This window comes from Panthera leo, chromosome D3, assembly GCF_018350215.1.
Source record: "Panthera leo isolate Ple1 chromosome D3, P.leo_Ple1_pat1.1, whole genome shotgun sequence".
NCBI classification, from domain to species: Eukaryota; Metazoa; Chordata; class Mammalia; order Carnivora; family Felidae; genus Panthera; species Panthera leo.
Window position 1 is genome coordinate 63,947,756 of NC_056690.1, and position 10,695 is coordinate 63,958,450.

The 10,695-nt window shown below is 35.4% G+C and overlaps 1 protein-coding gene across 1 annotated transcript; it reads right to left on the reverse strand.

Annotated features, from left to right (window-relative positions):
* Positions 1-443: 443 nt before the first annotated feature.
* SYT4 (synaptotagmin 4) lies at positions 444-8,314 on the reverse strand. The gene is made up of 4 exons (XM_042910751.1): positions 8,045-8,314; positions 4,255-5,069; positions 2,505-2,625; positions 444-1,170 (listed from the first exon to the last, which is right to left on the reverse strand). The coding sequence occupies exons 1-4, from the start codon at positions 8,076-8,078 to the stop codon at positions 863-865; spliced, it is 1,278 nt and encodes a 425-aa protein (XP_042766685.1). The 5' UTR covers positions 8,079-8,314; the 3' UTR covers positions 444-862.
* Between the last annotated feature and the right edge of the window lie 2,381 nt (positions 8,315-10,695).

Consider the following 10,695-nt stretch of genomic DNA (forward strand, 5'->3'; position numbering starts at 1 on the left):
TTTCAGGAAGCTGCATTTCTAGCTGGATTTCTAACTGAACTAACTAATTCCACAACTTAACAAAGGTAAACAGGGCTTGCTTAGACCACACTGATGTTTGTGATAGTCAGTGGATAATTCAAGGCCATGGTTCTTATGTGAGATTATATTTTATAACATTTGACTCACATATAACCTTAGGAGAGAGAAAAATAATATTTCAGCCACAGTGTTCTCAACTCAGCCCTTTGATAAAATGATTTCTCAGCTTGTTCACTGTCCTTTTGAAAGAAAACCAAGTTACTCCTTGTATAATAAAATTGTATCAAATAATTACAAACTAAAGAGAAAGGACCATATACTTTTATATGCAAGACGACCATTTTCACATGACATAATGGATAAAAACAAACCAGAGAACATTTCTTTAATATCTTTGGATTTAAAGAAAAAGTAATTTCCCCACCTGAAGAAAAATGGATGAATTTTCATAAGAGAAAGCATGCTTTTCATTTCTAAATCCTAAAAATCACATTTCTTTCTAGTGACATGAGATCACCACCTTCTAAACCACATCAGTAGCTTGGGATTGCACTGTAATATTCATAAAATGCTTGGCTACTTTGGTAACCTGCAGCAGAGATTGAATATCTCATGAAAATCTACCCAACTTCTTTAATATCAGGGGAAATGATCATGATACACATTGACAGTTACTTTCAGGTTTGCTAATTCAATCCATTTCTAACCAAAAAAAAAAAAAAAAAAAAAAAAGTAGCTTGTTGTCACAAGCTTGCAATCATGTATCAGAGAAAAAAAGAGAAAGGAAATTGTTCCTTGCCTAGTAAAAATCATTAAGTTCCAACTCATCATGTCTAGGATGCTACCCATCACAGAGCATATGCCACTTGGCAATTTGTCTCCTGGGATAGTCACAGATCTCTTTCCAGTGCTCTCCACCGGTTCCTTCTGCTGTTGCTCCCAGGACCAACCGCCCTATCACCTCATTTCTGGATCCCCTTTCAGAATCCAAAACCAGAAACTCAACACTTATCTCTTCAAGACCCTCACAAGGAATATCAAAGACAAACAGTTCATTGAACACTGCATTAGGGGTGCATTTCTTCACATGAGTCTTCTTTTTAGAGATTCTCTTTTTGGCATGGTACAGGTTCACTTTCACGTAGGGATCTGCAATGGTAAACAACAGACGTTACACTGGCAGAACCTGGCTGGAGAGTTGATTTCAGTATAATGGTGCCCTTGGAGGTTACTGCATGCCAATAAAATGAGATTGCAGTGAAAATGAATCAGAACAAAGTGAAAACATGGATAAAGCTTGGCTTCTCTATTGTCAACAAATTGACAATAAGAATGTGAATTTGAAGAGTAAACTGTTCTAAACCAGAGGATGAGAACAGAAGTGCAATGGCAGGAAGATGAGATAATATAGAGGAGAAGAAAACAAAATATTCCAGAGGCACACTCTGATTACTTGTAACTCATTCCAGAAAATAGGATAGAAGAAAAAAACATTAGACAAGATCTAACCTTTCTGAGTTGTATGACTTTGGATAAGCCTCTCTACCTCTCTGCTTTTTCTGTTGAACAGGCATTTAGAATTCACAATGGCAATGTCCTTTTTGCTTTAAATTTTGTGCTTCTTTAATCACCTGCTGAGTTTGCTTCCTGTTTTTCAGAGTTGATCTTCCTTTAATATGTGGATTTTAGGATCATGCTACTTTTTCACATATTTAATTATATTCTTTTTGCCTCTTTCTGGTTGAAGCATATGAGTTCATTTGAGCTTCCTAATCTAAACATTTAAGACAATGTGTTCAACTGCCATTATTAAATAATAGCAATAATAATATTAAAAATAATAATAGAACTAGGTGATATTTAATGAAGTATATCTTTCTAGTCCTCACAATCTCTCTCAAGGTAAGTATCATTACTTATTAGTTTGTGTAGAGATTATGAAACATAGCCAAGGTTATATGTTAAAATGGAAGGGTTAGGATTTGAACTCAGATCCTTTCAACCCATAGGTCATGTGTTCTTTTCACAATGTGATATGAGGAATTTTTTTTAATAGTAACAAAAACTAAGAGCTAATTCTTCAAGAAGATACATAAGGAATTAAGGGAAAAATAATAAAAAGAACACCAGCAGAATAAGTGTAGGTTGGCTCATTAAAAACACTAAAATGAAGAACTCTTCTCCCAAACAATTGCTATATTTTTGGCAATGGCTTCTTACCTCTGCATTTATCACTGTTTTCTGCTTCAAACCCATTCAATCAGACATCTACCATGTATTAGCAATGGCTTAGTTGGTAGAACTATGTAGTTTTATTTTTCTTGCTAATGGCACTGAATCACATCATTATTCCATAATGAGAAACAGGGAAAAACAATCACATCACTTGAAACTATGAGTAAAAGGCAAATCAAATTCACGTTAGATGCTATTTTGCCCAATGTATTGTTCACTGAGACTGAATTTTTCAGAAGCATTCTTACCTGAAAGTCCAGACACATCAGATTTAGGCAGGTGTCGAGCTTTTAAAACAACCACAGTGAGAGTATTTGTAGTGGACTGATAGCAGAGAGAGATAAGTAACTCACCCCGTCCTGAAGACTTCTAAACAAAGAGAGATGTGGTATAAGTATTCTCATTGTTTTCTTGGGTTTGAAATTTGTGCTTATAGCAATATTTTAAAGCAATATAATATTGCTAGTTTTATGTAATTTTCCTACTTATTTTTATTTTACTATGCTAATGAATCTGAGTAACTGCAAGCTTTTGTGCAGTGCTACCACTTTCTAAAAACAGGTGGCTGCCACCTTGTGGTGTTTTTAGGTACTACAGGTTGTTAAAATTTGTAATGAGTTAGCCACACCCATTACTAGAAATGTTTAAAGATGTTTAGAGTATAGCTTTTACAGAGGATTTTTTTTTTACTTTTGCTTTTTAACTAAATAATTACTTTTTGAAGTTACTAATAGTAATGAAAATTTTCTATTCATTTGAAAGGATCTATATAGGGCAAAATGACTCATGTTAAGTTTGATTTGATTTCAATTTTTTAAAAAACACTAACATTACTGGAATTTGAATTCAGACTAACTGAAATTTATTCTGACTGCCACCACTCTCCTGACCCACAGGGCTGATGGAATTAAAATTCTCTATCCTCAGCCCCCACTCAAAGTCCTCATTTAATCCAAGGAATGAATTAAGTTTTGGAGGAAATTGACTCAATTTTTAATACTTTGTTTTTGAAGAGTATCATAAGATCCTTCTTTGTACACTACTTAGATTTTATTTGCACTTTAAAGACTTTAGCTAAGATGACCAAGAACTCAAAGTACAAGTTTTAACTGATGAAACAAAATGAAAACTCAGAGCTGGATTATAACTAAGAATGATGGCTGGCCAGAGCTCTTAACACTTCAGTCTATATACACATGGGGTTATTATATGAATAAACAGTCCAAGTAGGAATAGATATTTATTCCTACTATGCTGCTAAACATCTGAGTGTCTCAAGCTACTTAGCGTTTCTGAACTCTGACTTTTCATTAATTTCAACAAAGAAATAAAGGTGAGCTTTACAGTATTCTACAGAATCTTTCTAAAATATTATAGTTTAAATCAATTAAGTTCTATATTTAAAGGGGAAATAGTATTAATTTTATATCTTATAATAGTCTCAGAACTACCAAAGCAGTATACCTACAAAGGCAGAGTAACTCACTTCTTGTCATACAACATAGTCATGGACATTTATAATTCAATATGATGTGATGTCTCCTCCTTGAAAAGCAATTCCATGAAAAGTCAATATAACTTCCAAATCCTCAGGACAAATTGATTTAATTTTATATTTCAATTTCAATTTCAAATTCAATTATGAAACATCTTTGTTAACTTGCTTATAAGAAATATTTGCCTGCATTTTAGTTTAAGTGGCAGTCACAATACTTAAGATAGAAATTAACAAAAATATTTATATAAGTATTCTTTAAATATCCACAAAGGATGCCTATTTATTTGATATAATTAAAATACTTTAAACATTTCAGCTGTGGGTTAAATTTTCTTTCATCTCCTCTATTCCCTTGCTCCCCATTTGATTATGATTAATAATAATTAAACATGGTAAAGATGATATGTATAAAATTTATCATTTTAATGAAAATCCCCTAGATACAAAGAAGCTGAATAAAAGAATGTTTATAAATACTTTAAGCACTAAAAATGAATTACCCTAACATTTCTCTTGATAATCTCTCTGTTCATTAACATTTTTCCATCAGATAATTCAATTCCTGCAAGAGGAATAAGGACTTCTCCAATGATATCATCTCTTGAAAACCTGTCGAAACTCAAGATTGTGAAGTGCAAGGCCAACTCTTGGATCTGAGTATAGAGGATCCCATAGAATGTAAAGGTCTCATCAAAAGCTGGGTCCAAGGTCTTTCTCAGAACTCTGGTTTTCACTTTATGCTTCTTCTCTGGGAGGATCGTCATTTTGATATACGGGTCAGAGGTCATCGACTGCTCATCCATGGCTGGCAAGCCACGGGCTTCCTTGATATTTACCACAAATGCTTTCTTCTCAAAGTTGTACTCTAAGGAGAAGAAGAGGGTTCCCAGCTTCTCCTGTTTCTCTTCTGAAGTAAGGGAAGTGCTGGACTTTAAGCTATCAGGGGAAACGGCTTCTTTCTCCCCTTCTGAAAAGAGCTTTGGGGTCACACTCTCCAGATCAGAAGGGCTACTAGCTTTGAGGTTTGTTTTGGGAAAATTGCCATTGAGATCTCTCTTCTCAAGGTCGAGATGTAATGAATTCTTTGGCACAGCTGGCTTATTCTTTACTTCATTTTTGTCATCTGCTCCAAACTTCTTCTTGCTACTTAGGTTTTCGGGATAAATATCAACTCCTTTTAGTACATGCACAAACTTATATGGAGGAGTCTTGTTAGACTTGGATGATTTTCTCTGACAGCAGATCCATGCAAACAGAGAGACTGTGAAGACCAGGCCAAATGCACTGAAGATCCCCACCACTGTGGGGATTTCATCTGAAAAATCAAATGACCAATAACATACATTAAAGGAGCAGAGTTGGAGACATGAGCCTATTTGAAAAGCATACTGGAGCTGGCAAATGCTGTAGGCTGCACAGATTGGATTACTTTCCAACTCTTCTGGGTATGAGTTATGTACACATTTCATGTCACCTTCAGGAATAAACACATCCACTGTGTGACATGCCGAAAAAAATACCGTGTGACAGAAACTTCTTCATTTCAGTTTTTTTTCATAAATAAAAAGAAAAGATGAAACAGGGCCTAGGTCGGGATGGGGGATGCTAAATGACCCTGACCTACCTTTGTTTTCTCAGATAACATGAATCAACTACAGCATGGTAGGTCAGTACTAATTTCATTATGTTTGCTTGACATTTTGAGGCTTTCCAGAAGCATCAATTTTTACTGATTATGGAGCTCTAATACACATTTTTGAAATACTGGGAGATTTTGTATTCTTAGTAGTTCTTTATTTATCCCGGATTCAAGAAGCAAACATCTAAGGGCTCAGTGGTTCCAATAATTTTAAGAAATGGAGGAACATTATCTGCTATTGTCACAAACATCAATAATTTCCATCCCAATTATGATAAGAGAAATGTTACATATATTAGGAAAAAAAGAACAAAAAAGATGAACAACAGGATATTAATATTATGTAACTTTTAACACTACAAACTCCTTGGATACAGATTCATAATTTCTCAAACACTGAATTACCCAAAGAACAAATTAATTACACCTAAGTAGGATAAAAACAAAACAATGGTTATGAATGAATCATCGTTCCTAAACATGTAAAGAGAAGAGTGAGAATAGATAATTTAGAGTTCAATTTTATCCATAACTGATTTTTTTCTAGCATATTTCCACATGGCAAATGGTAATCAAATTGAATTTGGCATTCTTTCTTGAATGAGGGCACATTAAATTACTGACATTAGGTAATACTGATTATGCATGAAGCTTATCATGTACCATATGTAAGCATATTTCTCCAACAAATGATCAGTAACAGTGTGTAAGTAAAAGCAGTATTGCTATATCTGGACACAGTGCATCAATTGAGTCAATGTTTAATATAGTCAGAGTGAATATAACTAATGTAGTATTATCTGCATTTAGTTTCATTCTTATCTGTTTTTATCCCAAATAGTGAATAATAAAGTTAAAAGTCTCAGTTAGAAAAGGGTTAACCCTTGTTTGAATAACCCCTGAAAGAACAATCTTTTGTTACTCCCCTCCCCCCCCCAAATCTTCTGCCTACCTACTTCATAATTTCAAAACTGAACTCAAAGAATATAAGAACCAGCAATGACAAATAAGAGAAGACATATATAAGAAGATTAAAAAACAATAATAAAAATTCTATAGTTTAATTATATCAAGAAACTGAATCATGTAGAGATGAAAAATAAACCTTTGAATTCCCCAAGTAGAAAACACAGCAAATGCTACAGAAAAAGAATCAAACAAGAGCTAAAGATAATCAGCTAAACTTAGTATCAGCTTTTCAGTTTTTTTCTTCTATTCAAGTCTTTGTGTGTGGAGGGGGTGGGGGGGTGGCAGGGGAGAATCCACTCCTGGACTCTAATAATCCAAGGCCAGGGAGCAAAACCAAAGTCATGAACTAAGGCAATTCTTTAGCCAATGCTAGGAGAACAATAAAAGCAATAGAAAATGATCCTCTTTTTTTTTTTCTTAAACAGACCAATGGCCCAAGCTGAAATATATTTTTTACCAGCACAATCTCTGAAAATGCCTCAGTATTGGAAAATTTCTTATTTTCAAATCAGAAATTGGGAATACACATCATAATAATATAAATCAATCACCCAAATGGAAGCCTGTAAAGGAAACTCATTTCTGAATATAATGTCACAGATTGTCCCTATTTCATACGTAAGTCACAAGGCAAAATATTCACTAAATCATGGAAAGACTCACCTACTCCTTGTATATTCTCTACCAATGAGATTTTAAGCTTCTGAGAGCAAAGACCTCAGTCATTTCACTCAGTTAAATAACAATTATCATGGACTCATAGATATCATTCCTTATTCACAAACTTCTATAAAATGTCTTGATTTTTTTGAATACTTGTGAAGTAAGTAAAACTCTACCTCTTATCTTTGGAATATAATGTGACCTAAAATACTACTTTTTAATTTGAAGTACATCTGTTTTTATTTACTGAAAGAGAGAAGGAGAGCAATGATGCCAAAAATTTGGTATAGGAAAAGGGAAATTGAACTGGAAAATAGGAGTCCTAATTCTACTTTCCAAAAGCTTTTCATTAACTGTTTGACCTGAAATACGTCCCTCATCTCTCTGGGCTCTGGTTACCTCACCTGTGAAATGCAATGGGCCAAGCTAGTTCATTTCAAATACCACTCTAACACCCTAGCATCATAGGATTCTGTGTTTTTCACTAGCAACATATTTCAAGAATACAAGAAAAACATAGCAGAGAAAAACAACCTTATGGTACACTCTATAATAAAATATACATTCCAAACCCTCAACATATAAGTTGTTTTATACCGAGATCAAACCCTTATGTAATCACAGAAACATTGGCTTCTCCTGGTAAGTTAAATACAGATTTACTTACAAATAAAAATCACCTACAGAATTAATGAAACCAACTGCAAACAACAGACCCCCTTTCCTTTACTCAGCGCGTGCTGCAATTTACAGAGCTACCCGAACATTTAGGAACTTCTTGGATGTAAAATCTCCCTGGCAGACAGCAATTTTTTTGAGGAGAAAGATAGGGAGGAAGGGAGAAACAACAGATAAGCCACGATTGCCCCTTTACAGTTCTCATTTTCTTTTCAGATTAACTACCTAGGAGATCTATATTCAACATCCCATGGAAAAATAAAAATAACAACAACAACAACACAGCCCACCCCGGAGTATTCAAGAAACAACCGCAGTTACAAGTTGAGTAACTTGCTTACCAAATTCTTCCCGGCTGGTAGTGATCGGAGCCATTTTTTGCTGCGTGTTCTGTCCGAGGTGCTGAACGGAAAACTCCCTGGCTTGATTCACTTGCCTGGATCTGAAGCGCCGGCTTTCCCGAGTGCTGAAAACAACAGCGCAGAGCCCAGGGGACCTGCGCCTGCAACCGGGAGGAGGCAAAGGGGGGAGGAGGTGGTCCGCTCGCCCTCGCACAGTGATTTGCCACCCCTGTTCCTGTTTTGGCTCTTCTGAGAAGCTCGTCTCTGAGACTCTAGACGTGGCTGAAACCCGAATTGACGCAATCCTGACGCTACAGGGTTGAAATCAGCACCTGCCCTCCTCCCCTCCGCCCTCCAATCCTCTCCTCTCCCTTTCCTTCTTTCTTCCTCCCGTCTCTCCTGAGGATTCAACACATACTCATCAATTATTTTAACTGTTGGACTACTGGAGATTAGCTTTGCTATTCTGTGGGGGCTCACAAGCACATGGAGATGAGCCCCCAAACTCATTCGTGTCAGTTCTTAATAGAAAATCTCCTGATCATCTAGATCAGTAAAAATGTGCCTGCGAGTTATCAGAATAATGCAATTTACAGAGATGATTTCGGGTAAGAGTGAGAAGAGAGAAATCTCTGCATCATATGAACACGGTGACATGCAAGAATATGTTTTCTTGCTTTCTAAAATTTTCTTTGGTATATTTTCGTTAGAAAAGATGCACCGCACATTGATCCATTTGAAATAAGACAACAGTTTCCCACTATAATCACTTACTTCCTAATAAATAGTCTAAACATTTTGCTGATGCTGTTGCTCCATCTGTCTGTCAGCTCTCTCCCCTTTAATATCTGACATTTGACCAGTTAAAGTACTTAGGAACAGATGGGAATAATCCCTTCTGTATTCAGACTCACTCTCGGTTATGACTTTTGCATATAATGAGACTGCTCCTGGAATGACATTTCTGGTTAAAACCCCTGACTTCTAATAGGATTGTGCAAAATAGTTAGAAGAATCAGACTGAAATTGAAAGTGAATGATATGATAATTATTGGTTATTTTCAAAGGAAAACATTTTTTTTTTCTAAACTGATGATATTTCTGGGGTTGAGGAACTGGGCAATATATGGTGTCAGATTCAGATTAATTTTAATCAGAAGAGTGTGCCTTTTAAAAATGTTAAGAAATTTTCCAAAGGAGAGAACTGAGGCTGTAACTCCAACTATCAATTATTGCTCCACAAAGAATTCCTTTGCTCTGGAGCTTAGGAGCAAATGACATTTAGTATATACTGGAATGGGGGAGGAAGGGGCATTGGGTGACTCTCAGAAAGCTACTATACAAGTGACAGGTTCCTGCACATTGGCGAGCAGTCGCTCTGAGTGTCAGGACTGTGTCTTGGGAAAAATTAGCTTCAGTCTTTTGCATCATGGAAAATTTTATGAACCAAAGTCCTTTTCTTTCCCTTTCTACTTGTTCCCACATAGTTGGCATTTTAAAATTCTTCCAACAGATTTTTTAAAACCTTATATTGTCATGCTATGAAAACACACAAACCAATTTACTGTATTTAATTTTTTCTATTGGTAGAACCTGTATTTTGTGTCCTTATCTTTTCAATTCATTCAGATTACTTGCTTCCTCAGTTATGCTTGTACCTAGTGGGATTGTCCCTAGGAATAGACATTCATTAGATGAAAGAGACAGTGGTATTTATTTGTGATGCATACCATAGGTAAACAAAATATATAGTGTGAGGTTCACTAAAACGTGTTTCCTGGCTAAGTTATTGCTAACATATGGTTAAACTCATTTGTTGTAAACATAAGTACCTTATTTGTATGTTCTATATAAATTAGTATCTCATTAATTTTACCTTCAGGTGGCAAGATGCTGTCATCTAAAACCTGTCTAGACTGTTTAAACTCTGTTTCTATAGAACCCTATCTCACCCTGGGCTATCTCATTTCTAAGGACACATTGTGATAAAATTACATCTTGCCCAGAGCTAATGCTATTGTGGATATAGTAACTGTTTCATTGCTTGCTTTAAAAGCAAACTGAAATAAATGTTATTAATTAAAATGTCAGAGGTTTCCCTCATTTTCTCTTGATGAATAGTATGTTATTTATTATCCAATCTCTTTAGACAGCTTCTACCAGCACCAGATGAGGAGTGAGAAACTGGTCCAACACAGAGGACAAACCTGAGTTTCTTATGATTGAAATTCATACCCTACCACATTATTACATTGTTCTCTTTAGATTCAGCAAACAAGTAATCAATTCGCTGACGTGAACAATACCATTCTAGCAGCATAGACTTGGGAGGAGGGGTTGTTGCTAGGTAACCACCTTTTTGCCACCCAAAACACACAGCCTCAAACAAGTTCCCACCCTGGGAAACGTAGACCATTCTGTACAAGTGGCAGTGTTTACCTCAGAATGATTCTTTGACTGTTGAAATGGTTCAGTATTTACCCTACTTTATTTCAGATTTCAATTACAAATATCTATACATACTTGAGAAAAAAACAGAACATTTCAGTTCAGTTTGGTTTTAAGAAATCCAGTTGAAGACTATTGATGATTCATTATCTGATTGTTTCCATCCATTTTATTCATTTAAAATAATTTTACTTAATACATAG